General features: G+C 36.0%; 2 protein-coding genes across 6 annotated transcripts in view; one reads left to right on the top strand and one right to left on the bottom strand.

Annotated features, from left to right (window-relative positions):
* Window positions 1-1,615: 1,615 nt before the first annotated feature.
* Window positions 1,616-5,986, bottom strand: HARBI1 (harbinger transposase derived 1). The gene is made up of 3 exons (XM_081315214.1): window positions 5,432-5,986; window positions 2,599-3,297; window positions 1,616-2,338 (listed from the first exon to the last, which is right to left on the bottom strand). Exons 2-3 carry the CDS (start codon window positions 3,266-3,268, stop codon window positions 1,962-1,964), a joined length of 1,047 nt encoding a protein of 348 aa, XP_081171340.1. The 5' UTR covers window positions 3,269-3,297; window positions 5,432-5,986; the 3' UTR covers window positions 1,616-1,961.
* A 5-nt stretch (window positions 5,987-5,991) lies between these two features.
* ATG13 (autophagy related 13) overlaps window positions 5,992-16,974 on the top strand; it is a 38,122-nt gene continuing 27,139 nt past the window's right edge. For 4 of the 5 annotated variants that reach the window (XM_081315213.1, XM_081315212.1, XM_081315211.1 and 1 more), the window contains exons 1-6: window positions 5,992-6,707; window positions 10,179-10,260; window positions 10,945-11,025; window positions 11,464-11,583; window positions 12,263-12,309; window positions 15,239-15,379. In XM_081315213.1, coding sequence (XP_081171339.1) covers window positions 10,192-10,260; window positions 10,945-11,025; window positions 11,464-11,583; window positions 12,263-12,309; window positions 15,239-15,379 — 458 coding nt within the window. In that variant the 5' untranslated portion in view covers window positions 5,992-6,707; window positions 10,179-10,191. The remainder of the gene's footprint in view (window positions 6,708-10,178; window positions 10,261-10,944; window positions 11,026-11,463; window positions 11,584-12,262; window positions 12,310-15,238; window positions 15,380-16,974) is intronic. The other variant, XM_081315209.1, reaches the window with a different exon arrangement.

The raw sequence follows: 16,974 nt of genomic DNA, 5'->3' as shown, positions 1-16,974 counted from the left end.
TCCCATATTTGTTCTGGATGTAATCAATCCATTTTTTCCACTCCGTTATATAACGTTGTTGCGAATGGTCTTTCAAGTAAGCCGATATCTTTGCCATTTCCGCCAGGTCAGAAACTTTTAAAGTCCATTCTTCTATAGTCGGCAGTTCCTCCTTCTTCCAATATTGACCTACTAAAAGTCTTGCTGCCGTAATTAAGTTCAACATCAACTTAGTGTCCACAACAGTAGTATCAGTAATTATACCCAGTACATAATTTCTGATTAAAAAGAAAACTCACTCGTGTAATTTAAAAATAGGTTATGATATGAGGCTGTCCACTCCAGACTACCAAGGACCCCGCAATTATTTAAAATTCAGCATATTCTATTTCCCTCAAATACTGACACTGTACAGACAAATTGATTATGTGCTTTGCATCTCAAATCTTTTAGGCATTTTATTTTGCTACTTTTATTTTCAGGAATGTCAGTTGCTCTCTTGATTTAATCTTATATTCCCCTTGGCAATTTTTCCAATAATCCCTTTTATGTTAATCATTTGTCTCTGCCTATTGTTTTTTTCTTCTGTGGAGTGTTTATTATACTGAAATCCTCATTAAGTGCTTTCAGACAAAACTTAATATCTATTCCATATTCTCAATATGGCACATCTAATAAAATGGTTTTTCAATAGAAGAGAATGTTTGTGGTCCAGGATTGAACTGTGGTAGGATTAATAATATTATCTAGTTTGGTAATGAAAGGTCCGCAAGAAAACCTCTAAGCTCAGAGAGCACCAATGACCCTAAATTGATTTTTAAAATCCACATTAGTTTCAACTTTATCCTACCATAAGTATCCGTTCCATCCAAATGTCAGGTTGTGATCCTCTAAAACGGGTGTCAAACTCGCAATGTCTCGTGACGTATCATGACTTTTTTGCAGAATCAGTAAACTAAAAGGAACTATTTAGTCCAGTAAGCAGGTCAGGAGTCTAAATTAAAGCACCTGTGACAGATGTCTAAGGATTGAATCATGTCTCTGGGTAACGTTTCCCACTTTTAAAATTGCAATTAAATAAATTCAAGAGACTGGATTTAATTTCCAGTCCTCTGAGCATTCTTGCTTCTCTGAATCTTTCCAATTTCTCCCAATTTTTTCTTAAAGTACATTGCCAGAACTGGACATAGTAGTCAAACTGAGATCTGGCCAATGCAAAATAAAGTGAGATTTCTCTATGTGCTTCAGAAATTATATTTCTTTTGATGCTGACTAGATCTGAATATGCCTTTCTTGGAACCACATTATAAATTCACACAGATTTTTGGCAATTATCACAATAGTTTAAGGTGCATTCAGATTTGTTCATAGGTGTCACATGGAGGGAGAAGCAAGCTATGAAATGTTTCTTGACATAATACTTGTGACTTACATTCTTGAAGGAGATGCCAAGAAGCTAGTATAGGAGAATACAGATTTTGAAGTGATACATCTTTTGAGAATTCTATCATACTTCAACACAAATGTTTTTTACAAAAATATAGCTGATAATTAAAATGCATAGTAAATTATGCAGCAAAATAAATTATATGATTGGGGTGGTGAACAATAAATTGCAATTAGTCATATGAACTTAATAGTTTTGAATTTAATTACAAAGAAAAGATATTAATATTTTACAAAACTTCAAAATAAAACATTTTATTAGGAAAATAAACCTGTTAAGATTTCATTTTACTGTTTATCTTTAATGATTTTTTTTAGTAAAGGACAATAAAGAGAACCATATATTTCATAGACTAAAATACAAAATGTACAATAGAATCAAAATACTTAGAGATGCACACATTCAACATATTGGTAATATTTTTGCAAAGTACTGATAAATAATACACTCTTGGCAAATTCTATAAAAATAAAGGTCAAACTATGCTTCCGTCTATCTTTTTTTCTTAAAACCAACTTGATATTCTCAAATTTAATTAGCTAAAATGTGTAAGCAGTAATTCCTGGCGAACTCTGTCAGCTTCAGAGTCGAGAGATTCCATGTGCTCATATTCTTCCTCTGGATGTTCTGTTTGTTCCGAATATGAGGAAGACCATATATCCATCCCATGCTCCAGAGAGATATTATGAAGGACGCAGCAAGCGAGGATGATGTTACCTGCTTTTTCTGGAGAATACTGTAATGTCCCTTTTGATCCATCCAAACAGCGGAACCGAGCCTGGAGTGTCCTGAATGTTCGTTCAATAATATTATGAGTTGCTGAATGTGCCATATTATATCTGTACTCTGCAGGTGTTTCAGGAATATGCAGAGGAGTCATTAGCCAGCTGCGAAGAAAGAACGAACTATCACCTATAAAATTAAGAAAAAAATTATTCCCAGTAAATAGCAAGATACTAGTTTTATTTTCAAGCAACCGACATTTGAATCTGAAATCCTAGCAAAGGAAGCAAAATATACATCTTAAGCTACACATATTTAAATGTATATTTATATTTATAAAAGCAGGCATGTTATGATGCAACTGTGTTTGGGTTACTTTACATGTCAATAAATAAATCAGAACTTTATTGAAAACAGATTTAGAGAACTAGCAATCAGCATGAACTTACCAAGTAGCCAACCATCTTTCTGCATACCAGCTTCAAACTGATTTCTTAGAGCTGACTGCTGAAGCACAGTGCAGTCCTGCAGGCTTCCTGGCCAGTGTGTTTCTGCACTTAGCAGCCTTCCCCTGGCATTACACACCATCAGACAATTTAAAGAATGAAGGCCCTTTCCATTCACATATGATAAATCCTCAGCATTGGGTGCCTTTATTGCTACATGATTGCAATCAACCAATCCTAGTACCCCTGGCATACCTGCCAGCCCATAAAAATCGTCTTTCATATGTTGTATTGACACTTCATCCTCTGGGAAATGAATAAACTGAGAGGCTCTTTCCACCAAGGCATCGGTAACATTGGCAACACAACGACTCATAGATGCTTGGCTAATGCCAATGGCATCTCCCATGCGAGTCTGAAATGAACCAGAAGTATAAAATCCTAATGCAGCAAGAATCTGTGTCTCTGGACTGATGGCCCTAGATCGTTGAGTAGGACGAGAAAGATTGGCACCTAGAAGATCCATCAAATGATAAATGAACTGACGTGGAAATCCATACATAGATACAAGAAATTCATCAGTAACATCCTCCAGCTTGAAGCGATCCAGTGTCCTATGTCCACGTCCATATAGCAAGAGATCACAATCAATAACTGCTATGGGAACAGCCATAGTAAGTTGATCTTCCTTTCTGCGTTGACCTTCATTAGAAAAGAATGCAAGTGGAAAAAAAGCAAAAAGAAAATACAACATATTGATAAAAATTGTGCACATCTCCTTTGCTGTTCTCTTCATCCTATTTCAGTTCAACATAAGTAGAACTGACTTAAGTAGAACAATATTTTAATAGGACTGGAAATTCATTTATATATAGGAACTCTCATTTTGTTTGATATTATTGCTGTAAAACCAAAGTACTGTATAACGTTCTGTGAATGCAAGCAAAAGATAAGTAATAAAATGTCCTGCAGTATTATGTGCCACACTCCTACCAAATAAATTTTATTGGAAAAGATTGAAATGAGGCCTCCATGAGGTTTTGCTATTAACCTTCAGCAATGATAAATTATGGCAATTTTTCTGGTAAAATTCTAATGATTTGTTTTTAAAAAGCTAAAATTTTACAGGGTCAGGAAATATGTTAGCATGAAAGAATATACAATTAATATTGACCCAATGTCACATATAAAACTTGAAGTGTATATATTCCACAAGAAATTGGTACCATATTCTCCAAATCAGTCAAACAAGTTTAGGAAAATGCTTACTAAGCACTAATCTGTTTGCTCCATTTTTGTGCCATTTATATATAACTTGCAATGATCATTTACTCAATTTTCCCTGTTAAATAAAACTATCTTAACTTATTAATTTCCAGATCTATACAATTTAACATTTGATGCCAATTATATGTGTTTTCATCTAAGAAGTCATCATCTCTAGAAGCAAAAATACATGCACATTCATATCCCCAATTAAACATGTCTTTAACCTTAGAAGTATTACTTCTGGTGCTTAGCCCAATTTTTGAACTTTATCCCCAATTTGTTGCTTCCAGGTAGAATGACATATGTCAAACAAAATAAAAGAGGTCAAGTCTTGTGGCTGGAGATTAATCTTTAGCCAGTATTTGAATACACTTAACCATGCCCTTGTTTGAACTGTCAGCAGCCTGCCTCCAGCCATAACGTGGCATTAGAAACTTGCTTTTCCTAGCCTCTAGAGTTCCTACTAAAGTATAATTAATATAAAGTATTAATTTATTAAGTATTAAACATTTATTTATTTAAAAACAGGTTTCAGATTTCATTTGAAAACATTTATTATTGACTGTATCCTTAAATAAGGGGCACAATGGCTCACTGGTTAAAAACACTGAGCTTGTCAGCTGGAAAGCTCACAGCCCAGGTTCAAGGACCAAGCACTGCGCAACAGGGACAGCTCCTCTTACTTGCCCCAGCTCCTGCCCACCTATCGTAGTAGTTCGAAAGCATGCAAATATAAGTAGACTAATAGGTACCGCCTTGGTGGAAAGGTAACAGCATTCCATCCACCTTGGCGTATAGTCATGCTGGCCACATGACCACAGAAATTTCTTTAGACAACACTGGCTCCCTTGGCTAAGAATTGGAGATGAGTTCTGCCCTCTCAAGTCGGACATGACCAAACAGGGGAAACCTTTACCTTTATATGCTTAAACAAACTGCATAATTCATTATTGTGTTAGATACCAGCACATTTAGAGGGGATTGTTTGTGCAGCCAAACACATTTCTCAAGCTACAAACTGTTCGGAGAACAAAGGGATCTTCAGTAATGATGCTGGTAACATCTGTTTTATTTTGGTAGAAAACATGTTTGCATGTACTGAGCCAGAAACCCCACAACCACATTTTGACATAGCATGTCTTGCAGGTTACTTGCTGTGGTCCTAGACCGGGGGTCCCCAAATCTTCAGTACATTGACCCCTTCATGACATTTCAGACTGTTCATTGACCCCCCCAATATTATATGAAAGCAATAAATAATAACAGATGCCGTCAACCCTTGAAGATCAATATTGATCACTTTGAGGGACTTTGTCTTAGATTAAGATACCAAGAACCATTTTAATTAAAGAGAATGGGAAGCAATGGAAATGGATGGTGCTAAAGATGCATGAGAAAGAGAATGGGCATTAGATATACATGATAAAGTGGGGCCTGAGGACAAAAGCAGCAGCTGGAGAAGGGCAGAGAAACATGAAATGAGCCCATTTTCAAACAAGCTACAGCTGACTATGGGTACATTATATTCTGTAATATCAATGTATTTATGATACAAACTAAGACTTACTTTGAAATGAGTGGCCCAAACAGCAATCAGCTAAGCTGCGCAAGAGAACGCTTTAAAAAGTATGAAACTTTTCATCAATCTTGCCAGGGTCAAGGAGGCTCTTGCCAGGGTCAAGGAGCTAAGCCAGAGAAGGGTTTGCTTGGAAGTCATTTTAGGGGGACCAAAAGCCGGTGTTAGGAACTTAGGCTGTGAAGGATGTGCTAGATATGTGATCCAAGAAATAAAAAAAAGTATGTCGTGGGGGAGAAGAAACAGCCTGCACGCGTTCACCTTTTTCCCATCCTAGGATTATTCCCAAGGAGCCAAAAACGCCGAATTCCGCTTTTTCTCCCCAGCGCCGAGAAAGCGAGGCGGAGCTTATTCACTCTCGCACGACGCACAAGCTGTCGTTTCCCAAACGCAGATTCTTCACAAGTATGATTTTTTTTAAAAAAAATAAAATAAAATAAAATAAAATAAAATAGAATGCAGCAGGCCTTCTTCTTCGTGAACCTATGAGCCTTGCGGCCTGATTCACCTGAAGGGAGGCAGAAATCAGACTGCGGGAGAAGAGGGAAAATATTTCGACTCCGTGTGAAAAGTGCTGCCCCGCTTTGCCTCGTTTGCCCTAAGAAGCCGATGAAAACAAACATCGGCAATGGCGGCGGCGGCGACGGCGGTTGCGGGGTTCCGGGGGAGGCCGCGGTCGTGAGGCATCGTCGCGGCCCCCGCAGCTTCCAGCGAAGAAAGCAGGTTAGGGGGCCGACCAGCCCGCTGTTTTCTTTGGCCACAAGCGTCTCTCAGACAACTCTTCCCGGAAAGAACGCCTCTGGGGACCGGAGTCTATTCGTAGTCGAGTTGGGGGCATTTCTCCTCTGTCTGAGCCTGGAAAGAGAAGCTGTTGGGGCCGCCGCCCCAGGGCCAAATTCTGGGTTTTTAGCTCGGGGTTAAAAAGGCTCCACCGCGCTCTTCACCCCCTTCCCTCAAGAGCCAAGCTGAGTATTTAGACTCCTTCTCCCCTTGCGCCTTTCCTGGCTGTATCCTCGAGGAAATTAGGCAGCGCAGCCGGTCGCTTGCCCAGTGGAGACGGAGGTTCCCTTAGTGCTTTTTCCTTAGTTGGACAGAGAAAGAAGATCCTCAACAGGAAGAAAGGAGGCGTCTTCCATCCCGTAACCAAGACGAGAGGTCGAGAGGAAGAGACGCCAGATGAATATGGCCAAGCAAAGAGGCTAGGATAAGCCTCTGGGTTAATCCCGGGATGCAACTACGAATTGTCATCTCAGCCTCTCTTGTGCAGGTAATGATTATACCTCTTGCATCTCAAATGTACATAGATCTTCATAGGTTACGTTTACAAATATACTGCTCTTCATGTGAATGATAATAAAACAAGGAGCAGGCGATGATGTGTGGAATATTGAATTGCAGAAACAAAAGAAAATTATGCCTGCGATGTCTACACACTCTAGTCCAGCTTTTGGATTTGGGAAGGGTTGGTGGATGATCATCTGGATGGATGAGTGAAAGCAGAAAATGGGCAGGGCAGTTTGACCTCTTAATTCTCAGCCATGATATGTATCTTCCTGGGTTATATTTCTAGTTGGTGTTTGGGATAGATTTGCACATTTCCTTCATTCATTCATTCATTTAAGCTAATGTGCTTGTGTGAGTGAATGTAGCCACCTGTCACTTTTAAATAAATCGTGGATTAACGTGTAAATTCAACTAATTTTGATTAAAGGAAAACATGGCTTACTGTGATATATGAGTTCATTCACAGAGCTATTGTAATGATTCATATCTGAATCATATAAGTCAATGAAAAAAGTGACTTATAATTGTTTTTCAAATGACCATTGCAGCACCCCCTGGTCAGGTAATCAAAATTCAGACACTTCGCAACTGACTCATATTTATGAGGTTGCAGTGTCCTGGGGTTATGTGATAAGTTTTTGTGACCTTCTGTCAAGCAAAGTCAGTGGGGAAGCCAGATTTAGTTAACAATCATGTTACTAACTTAACAGCTGCAATGATTCACTTAATAACTTTAGCAAGAAAGATTGTAAAATGAGGCAAAATTCACTTAACTGTTTCACATAGTAACAGAAATTTTGGGCTCAATTGTTGTCATACGTCAAGGACTTATTGTATTGTCTTCTTGTATCTCAACCCATATTTAGAGCCTTAAATAGAAGAGAGGTGTTTGAGAGGTGACTTCAACTTATATGTACATGCTTTGTACTTAAATTTGGGCTTCTGGGATCTTTCCATCCACCGTATTAGTAAAGTAGTTAGTCTGGTAAATAATAATCTATCTTTTAATTCTTTCTCCTTTCATTTACCACCTCATTTTATGCTATGACTGATTTTAACATATTCCTTCCTTTTCTTGACAGAAAATTGTATGCTGCAGTCAGTACCGGTAGCATGTAGGATCTTTATTTCTAATAATAGATCTGGACCTCATAAAGACATTGCAAGCATTCTTAGGAACGATAAAGAATTGGGGTTTTTTTGAGGTATTTTGATATTATAGGAAAAATAAAAGTTGCAGTTGCAGGAGCTACTGTATCATGAGAAGCTTCGTGAGAGGAGTAACCTCCACAGTTTTCCTTTTTATAATGGTGTGCTTGTGTGGCTGTCCAAAATCATTCTATCAACCTTTATTGAAGGTCAGAGCCTATTATATCCTGCCCTCCCCAATGGAGATCATTTTATAGGATAATGTACTTCAACAATTTCGTATTTGCTGACTAGGTCAAAAGCTTTGCCCATCCTTGCTTTATGTAAAATTCAAAACCAGTTAGCTAATCTCTTATGCCACTAATTGTCATTTTTGAACAAAAAGATTGAGAGATTGTAATGTGAAATGCGAACAAGGTTCTGTTTGGAAATTTGGCCCTGCCTTGATCTTAATTATGATAATAGATTTTAATTGATCTATGAACACTAAATAAGCATACAGTGCTAAGACTGTATTATTCATTATAGTTGTTTAACTTGAACAACTTGTTTTTCATGTTTTCAAATTTGAGGGAAAGGAGCTTTTTATCCTTGCAACATGAAAACTATTTTGAACCTAGCATGCTCTAACCTAGGCATTTAGTGCTATCAAGTCTGGCTCAACATTAGTGGCTATATAGACAAATGCTCACCATCTTGACTTGTCTCTGAGCATAGTCATGGATATTTGTGGACTGCAAGTAATAAATTATGATATATAAAATGTTAGTACTATACCTGCATAAGATATTAGGAGGCAAATACATGAGAGGGTTACATGCATCATGCCATCTTGACAGAATCTATGTTAGATTGTTAGACATCTCCAAATGTGGTTTAATAACCTCCTTGGTAACATCAGTGCAGGAATTTTAGAGAAATTAGGTTTATTGGTTGGTAGAAATTAAACTGTATATCTTGCCTTTCCTGCTGTGTTCATGCTTTTGATGGGATGGCCCTGTGGGCAGATGGTGTTTTATAGGTTATTGATGCCTTGTGCCTGGTAAATTATTTGGTTGTTAAGGTGTTGTCTCATGTCTTTGTTGGTTGTTTCTTATATGGTTTGTGATACTATGATGGAGTGGATGGAATGGTTCAAGTGGAGACCTTTTGATATACGGTAATAAAGTTAAAATCTGTTGCTTGCTTTGAATGCAGTGCTTCCAAGAATTTTCTTGTATTTTTAATCTGGCTTGTTCTAAGATTTCTAGTTTCCTATCTGAAGTTATCTGAGGCTATCTTTGCAGAGGAAGATTAATGAAGTTACATTGTGCCTTTTGAGAGTTAGTTGATGTTTGAGAATGCATTCTGCTGATTTCTGTTGTTTGTTTTCTATAATGTAATTCAGAATCCTTGCATTTTATTTTGTAGTTGATTCCCTATTTGATATTAGGTCTTTGGCTACGCTCATTATTCTTGGTAGGTACATGTTGGGGTGTGTGCCATATTTATTCCAAAGAGCTAGGATAGTGTGTTAGTAGATTCTAAAGTACTTTAAAAGGGAATACAGTTCTTTTTGTAAAATGTGCATTGAAAGACATGTAGAGAGTATATTTCTGCTTTCTGTAATCTTGGTTTGCTATGTATATCTGTGTCCACAGCACTTCCAAGGACTCTCCAATAATATGTTTGATCTATCCACAGATTTTATCTGTCTTCTGGTTCTCTCAACTTTTAACAAGCATAGTTGTTGTTTTTTCTAGTGTACTATCTGATCACATCATCTGTCCAAAATGGCTTTAAGCTTCTTTATCATCCCTCAATGCAACAATCTTCCTCTTCATTAAAACAGCATTCTATTGTATTGACCACACACACACATACACACACACACGGCATCAGCTGCTGCTGAATTCAGTTTCAGATCTACTCTGAATAAACTTACATCATGAATAATGATATGTCAGCACTTACTCATTGTCTCACATTACATTTCCTAGAAGTCATTTCACCAATGATTAATCTTATTCACTACATAACTCTATCAAGTTCATGGGGTTAAATAAAAAGTTAACTTGATTTTGCTCCTCTAGTTTTGTTACAACTGAGGTGATTCTGAACGTGCAGATAGTTACAATAGTTCAGAATGTAATATTAACTGAATCTTTTTAATTTCTGTTTATTCTAATTGAATAAACTGATTTCAACAGTAGTGGGTGGCTGACTTAAAATCTACTTGTTGATGTTTAAGACTAGTTTGGCTGAATAATAGCAAGAAGACTTATAAGACTGGAAATGTGAAATCATTTTTTTTGTCCTATTTCAGACTTTCATATGCAATGGATACTGACCTCAGCTCCCAGGACAGGAAGGACTTGGACAAGTTCATAAAATTTTTTGCTTTGAAGGTAATTATTTGTGTATTATGTTTAGACTACGACATAACAAAAGCTAAAGTTTTGCCCAACAATTCAGTGGCAGTAACACAAAAATGTATAATCGAATTCTGTAACATTTTTTAAAATTAAGAAATTAGAAGAAATTAAGAATTTCAGGAACATCTTTTCAGTTTTATGATTTTAGGCCTTAAAAACAGAATACTAAATTTCAGTGCTAAAGTTAACACAACTCTAAAGAGGCAGCCCTTTTTCCTCAGTTATAAAATAATAAAAATGTGAATTCTACATTAGGGGCTCTTGTACTTGCTCAGAGTCTGAAGAACGTCTTCAAAATTTATGTCATTTTTAATTCTGTCTTTTTTAATGTTGCTTTGTTCTGTTTTAATTAGCCACCCAAAGTCATGCATATGAGATGGGCACCCTATAAATTTATTAAATAAACAAAAAGCTTTTTTGAAGTGCACAGCCCTAATTCAAAGAAACTATAACTAAAATTGTTAATGATTTCCTAAAGTGTTCTGCTCAGTATCTGAGCAATTAAGAATGCACACATATATTGTTGACTTCTGATATTTAACAGTTGAATAATTTGGCTTTTGTACCTCCTTTAATTTTTTTTCAATATGGTGTTCTCTACTTGACTTTTTGACTATTTGTCTTTTCTCAATGTAGTAAGCGTGTTTTGTCTTTCAGACTGTACAGGTGATTGTGCAGGCCCGACTTGGAGAAAAAATCTGCACTCGCTCATCCTCCTCACCAACAGGCTCTGACTGGGTAAAAAGTATTTTTGAGATCAATCCCTTTGTTATGTCATTTCGTTTGCCACATTAAATGCACATGATTTCTACTTTTCTTCTCTTGTAAAAGTAGTTGTATAAATATAGAACGTATCTGAGCAATTCACTCTCTTTGCAAGTTCTTATTAGATCTTCTGATTGAGCATTTGTGACTGATACGAGATCTCTAGAGAGGGATAGTGAAAGCAAATGGGATTTGTGCATATCTCTGTGTTTGTATATTTCCTCTTTACAATAGTAGGAAATCAACATTTATTAATCTGCGGTGTATGACATTAAAGGATATTTTGCTTTGTAGTTATGAGATTAATCTAGTGTGAGCTGTGTTTTATTATACATATTTCTGCAGTATGGTAGACAATAGGTTTCTAAAGTAGGTTCCTGACAATTAAAATCTACATTCTTAATTTTACAGTTCAACTTGGCAATCAAAGACATACCAGAAGTTACTCATGAAGCAAAAAAAGCTTTGGCAGGACAGCTACCTGCTGTTGGGCGGTCAATGTGTGTGGAAATCTCCCTTAAAACCTCTGAGGTATAAGTTGAACCAACCATTTTTTTTTCTTATTAAATTTCATCTCAGATTTTATTACGTGGTTTCAAACCATGTGAAGATTAACTCGAGAGGGCTCAAGTGAACCACTGCTGGCAGCATTATAATGTTCATTTTTATATAAAAAGCAGCAACTACTCTGTTTAAATCACTGAAATATTGTTACACATAGGATCTTCTTTCTAGGAATTCTATTTGGAATTGCCTTAAATGATGATATAGTGGATAGAACTATCTAATCTTCTACTAAAATACTGGTTCTAATAATCTTTAACTGAGTGAAATGGTACAGCATGGGACAACAATTTTTGAACCAAGGTACTTCAAATGGACTAACTTGCAGAATGCATCCAAAATCCAGGATCCAATTCCCTTTTAATTGAAATTTGGCAAGTTTTATAAAACATTGTATCAACCCATTATTTTATGTCCCGCATTCTGCAGTGACAAAACTTGAGCTTCTTTTGTGTGACATTCTTTCAGGTATATGAAGGTATCACTCTTCATAATTTGGAAACTGTACTAATGTTAACTCAGCCTGTAGTTTCATTTGTCTTGTTTTCAGCAACACCCATTGACTCATCTGTACTAGGTACCTTTTTTACAAGTAAAAGTTTTGTCATTATAAAGGCTTGATTAAAATGCTTTTTTTCCACTGCAGGGAGATTCCATGGAGCTGGAAATCTGGTGTTTGGAAATGAATGAAAAGTAAGTAACTGTTTAAAGTATTTTCATTCTTATCTTTAGTGGGGGGAAAAATCTGTTGGAAAGATTCAACCAATAACAGAAAGGACACTACCTGTCCCTAGGATGCTTGGAACCTAAAAGGAATAGTGTAAAAAAAAAGAGAAGTGAGAAGAGAAACAATGCAAATAAAAAACACATTTACCAGTTTTAAAGCTATAATGGTACTGTAAACAATAGGCTTGAATGTAAACAGTTAATATTAGTGAATCTCTAGAACCAATGGGCAGAGGAGACTTCTTGTTAAGGATAAATAACAAAACACTGGTTCCCATTTTTTTCTTTACATTTTAAAATGTGCATAAGGTAAAGGTAAAGGTTCCCCCGCACATGCGTGCTAGTCATTTCCGACTCTAGGGGCCGGTGCTCATCTCCATTTCAAAGCCAAAGAGCCAGCGCTTGTCCGAGGATGTCTCTGTGGTCATGTGGCCGGCATGACTAGATGCCAAAGGTGCACGGAACGCTGTTACCTTCCCACCGTAGTGGTCCCTATTTTTCTACTTGCATTTTTATGTGCTTTCGAACTGCTAGGTTGGCAGAAGCTGGGACGAGTAACAGGCGCTCACTCTGTTGCGCGGCACTGGGGAATTCGAGCTGCCAAACTGCCGACCTTCTGATCAACAAGCTCAGCGTCCTAACCCACTGAGCCACCGGGTCCTGAAATGTGCATAGAAGTAGCAATAAAAATGAATTACATCCAGTATGTCCATCATAATTAATTTACCAGTTATATTTGCTACAAATGTTATTTTATTATACAAAATAAAAGTCTGCGGGGTATTTCCAAATTTTAGGTAAAAAAATAAGGTGTTCCAACTCACATGAAATGTTTCCATGCAGTTTCAATCTTAGTGGATGTGTTCTGAATTCAAAAGGGCCTTCTGAATTTGAAAATGGTTCTTTTTGAGTGCAGAACTCTTCCAATAAGGTCAGCTTCAGTCTTGAAATGTTTCATATTTTTCACTTCTATTACAGCTGCTTAGATGTTTCCTGGTATTTTACACATTTTCAAACATTGGTAAATTGATAACAGTATCATGCATAATTACCCTCAAACTAAGGTCTTCAGCATTGTGCCAAGCGTGCTTATTGTTCTGCTGACATTCCCCTTTATGCCTTGCTTGAGTTTTTACATTTTGGGGGAAAAATATCCCCTTTCAATTAAAAAGTGGCAAGCTGAGATATAGGAGCATCTTTATTTTCAAGAATGTCTAAAGAGCAAAAATGAGCTCAGTAAGCTTTCATAGAGGCTAAAAATAATAATGCAGAGTAGAGCCTGCTAGCCCTGCAAATTGATAAAGGTGGAAATGGGGGAAAATGCAAGTAATCGGGGCTGGAGATGGTGGCATAAAGCATTGGGATCTCTTCCAGGGTAGGCATTTTGTGTGGGCATTTTGCTAGCACTCCAACAGTGTATTGTAAACTATCCAATTAAAAATATTTTCATATGTCAGGTAGCCAGACAGAAATTAGTTCATTTCACAGTTCCCTTTTCATTAAATACAGTTATGTATTGCAAAAAGCTACGGGATTTAGATAAATCTGTTCTCATCAGTGAACTTCATTCCATTCCATAATAGTATTTTTACAGGTATAGTAATTAGTTAATATTGCGTTCCTGTTCAGGAAATGAGTATAGAATGGAACTTCATTTTAATTGGGATGAAGGGAATGTTTGTTCTAACAGGTTGTTACAGGTTGTTCTTGCTTAGTGGCTGCCTCATTTAGCGACCATTCACAGTTATGATTGCGATGATAAAATATCTCTTGCAATAAAGTCATAAGAGTTGTGATTTCACTTAGTGACCACTTTGCTTATTTACCAAGTTGCCAAGTCTGGTTGTTATTACATGAGAACTACCCATATGCAGAAATTCATCTTATTTGCATGATGCTGTCATTAACCAAATAATGCAATTACTTCATTTGCATCAACGTCATTTGTGTGATGATATCATCAAATGCAAATGATGTAAATTGCTATGAAAATTTGGCCCCATTGCAAATGAAGTCCATTGAGTTGGGATTTGATAAATCATAGTTTCACTGCATTAGAAAACAAACTTTTTTGTTTTTTGGTGCATCCGAATTAAAAACAGCCCATTTCCACGTTCCCAAAACATATCCTGTTCTAATTTATAAACAGTGTGGAAGAAACTGTTTCATGTATTCTGTATCAAACAAAGATATATTGTAATAAGTATCCATTTCTTTATAACTTTATGGTATTCATGGATTAATGCATTAATTATTACTTAAGCTATTGTTCCTCTCTGATATTTGAGAAGCAAAATTTTCATTTGAATTGGAATTAATTGGTGTATTACACAAAATCTATAGATATATTAATTTGCTTTGAACTCTGTAAAAGTATAATCTTTAGTTTTATTTTTTTTACAATGATAATTCAGTGCATATAGTCCTTGACTTACAACCATTTGTTTAATGACTGTTCAAAGTTACAACGGCACTGAAAAATGAGACTTAGAACTAGTTTTCACACTTAACAACTGTTGCAGCATTGTCACAGTCACGTGATCAAAATTCAGGCACTGGCATGTATTTATGACCGTTGCACTATCCTGGAATCACACGATCACCATTTGTAACATTCTCAGCTGGCTTCTGACAAGCAAAGTCAATGGGGAAAGCCAGATTTGCTTAATGATCACATGATTCATTTGACAATTGCAATGATTCACTTAACAAGTGTGGCCAAAAGATCATAAAATGGGGTAAAAGTCACTTAACAACAACTGCCTTGCTTAGCAACGGAAATGTTGGGTTAAATTATGCTCATAAGTTAAGGACTATCTGTATTTCAAAGTTGCTTCATTTCAGAACTTATCAATTCTTGGAATGTTGGACTAATTATTTTTATATATGCTTTTAGATGTGATAAAGAAACCAAAGTTTCCTACACTGTGTATAATAGGCTGTCTCTACTGCTGAAGTCTTTGCTTGCTATAACAAGGGTAACACCAGCCTACAGACTCTCAAGGAAACAAGGTCACGAATATGTCATATTGTACAGGTAATACTGACTTTGATTCATCCTCAGAACCAGAAAATAGAACTTCTAATGCATTCTGTATTGTCTGTATCAAGTTTTATATTTCATGCTCTTGCATTTCCGTTATTTTTATCCAGCCTCAGATTTTTTAACATGCTTGCATAGGTCTCTCTTTTTTTTAACCTTTTAATTTGCTGTTTAATCGTATCTTAATAAAGAAGTAGATTCTCATGTGTAATTGATAGTTTACTCTTTTAAGCTCTTCTTAAAAACTTCCAGTGTTGGAGCATTCACAACTTCTGGAAGCAGGTTGTTCCACTGATTAATTGTTCTGTCAGGAAATTTCTCCTTAGTTCTAGGTTGCTTCTCTCTTTGGTTAATTTCCATCCATTGCTTCTTGTCCTGCCTTCAGGTGCTTTGGAGAATAGCTTGACTCCCTCTTCTTTGTGGCAACCCCTGAGATATTGGAACACTGCTATCACATCACCCCTAGTCCTTCTTTTCATTAAACTAGTTATTAAATGGTTGCATATTTCTCTGTCCCTGCCTGTATATTGTTCCAGGCAAAAACAGTATAATCATACAAATTGTACTACACGACAAATGTCCATTAGATAAACATTTTATCCTAGAGAATAAGTTCTATACCGCATTTCAGGAATAAACATATTTATAATGTAAACTTTCCCCACTAATTTTGTATTTCTTATTTTTTTTTTTTTGCTGCAAGGAGCTGCAAAAATATTTATTTATTTATTTAGATGCTATCTAACTCTAAAGAGGTTTATTAATCTATTAAGTATATTGGCCTACTTGGTTTATTTACTCTGAAGGAAATATTGGTTTATTTTAGCTCGCTACTGTATTTTTTTCTTCCATGATTTTTTGATATTTAAGTGAGGAATATAAATTGAATACTATAGGATTTAATATGGGCAGATCTAGACATACGTACATTCTTAAATATGACAGTCACTTGGCAACTTTGTACCGATAATGTTTAATGTAATTCTAATTCTAGTACGAGTAATAATGATAACTGAGAATGGAATAATTTTGAAATCACCTATATACCCTATTTTCAACTATAAGCTCATAGATTTATTGAACTCCAAAAGTATATTGCTGTGTTGTGTTTTCTTAAAAGGAGAGAGAATTTAAAAGAAATTATGTTAATCCAAGCTGAATATCACTGATTTCATTTAATCCAATTTAATGTCAGTAATTTCATCACTTGAACATGTACTGTAACTGGCTAAATATGTAGGTTAAACTTCCAGTTTAAAGCAACTGAAATGTATTAATATGGGGAAGCTTTTTTGAAATCTAACGGGCAAATAAAAGTGTAATAGTCTGATATTATTGTGCAACTGTGTATTTTCCAGTTAATTTATTTGATCCTATATTTCTTTTGATTCTTTTTTGTTGTCTAGATTCTGTGCCAATAATAATAGCATATGTTCTAATTTTGGCACTTAAGCATTTGCCATGATTCTTACTTCCTTTAATGCTGACATTAGTAGATCTTATGGTTATTTTATGTTCCTTGTTCACAGAAGATCAAAAAGTGACCAGATAGGGTTGTAAAGTCATTGTACGTTAAGAATAAAAAAATC

This window comes from Vipera berus, assembly GCF_964194415.1.
Source record: "Vipera berus genome assembly, chromosome: 1".
NCBI classification, from domain to species: Eukaryota; Metazoa; Chordata; class Lepidosauria; order Squamata; family Viperidae; genus Vipera; species Vipera berus.
The sequence above is the reverse complement of the archived record's forward strand: the minus strand, read 5'-3'. Positions and strand labels throughout refer to the sequence as shown.

Coding starts and splice junctions, on each gene's coding strand:
- HARBI1 (XM_081315214.1), bottom strand. CDS start 3,268: ATGGCTGTTCCCATAGCAGTTATTGATTGTGATCTCTTGCTATATGGA. Junction 2,339..2,598: donor GAAAGATGGTTGGCTACTTG/GTAAGTTCATGC, acceptor TTAATTTTATAG/GTGATAGTTCGTTCTTTCTT.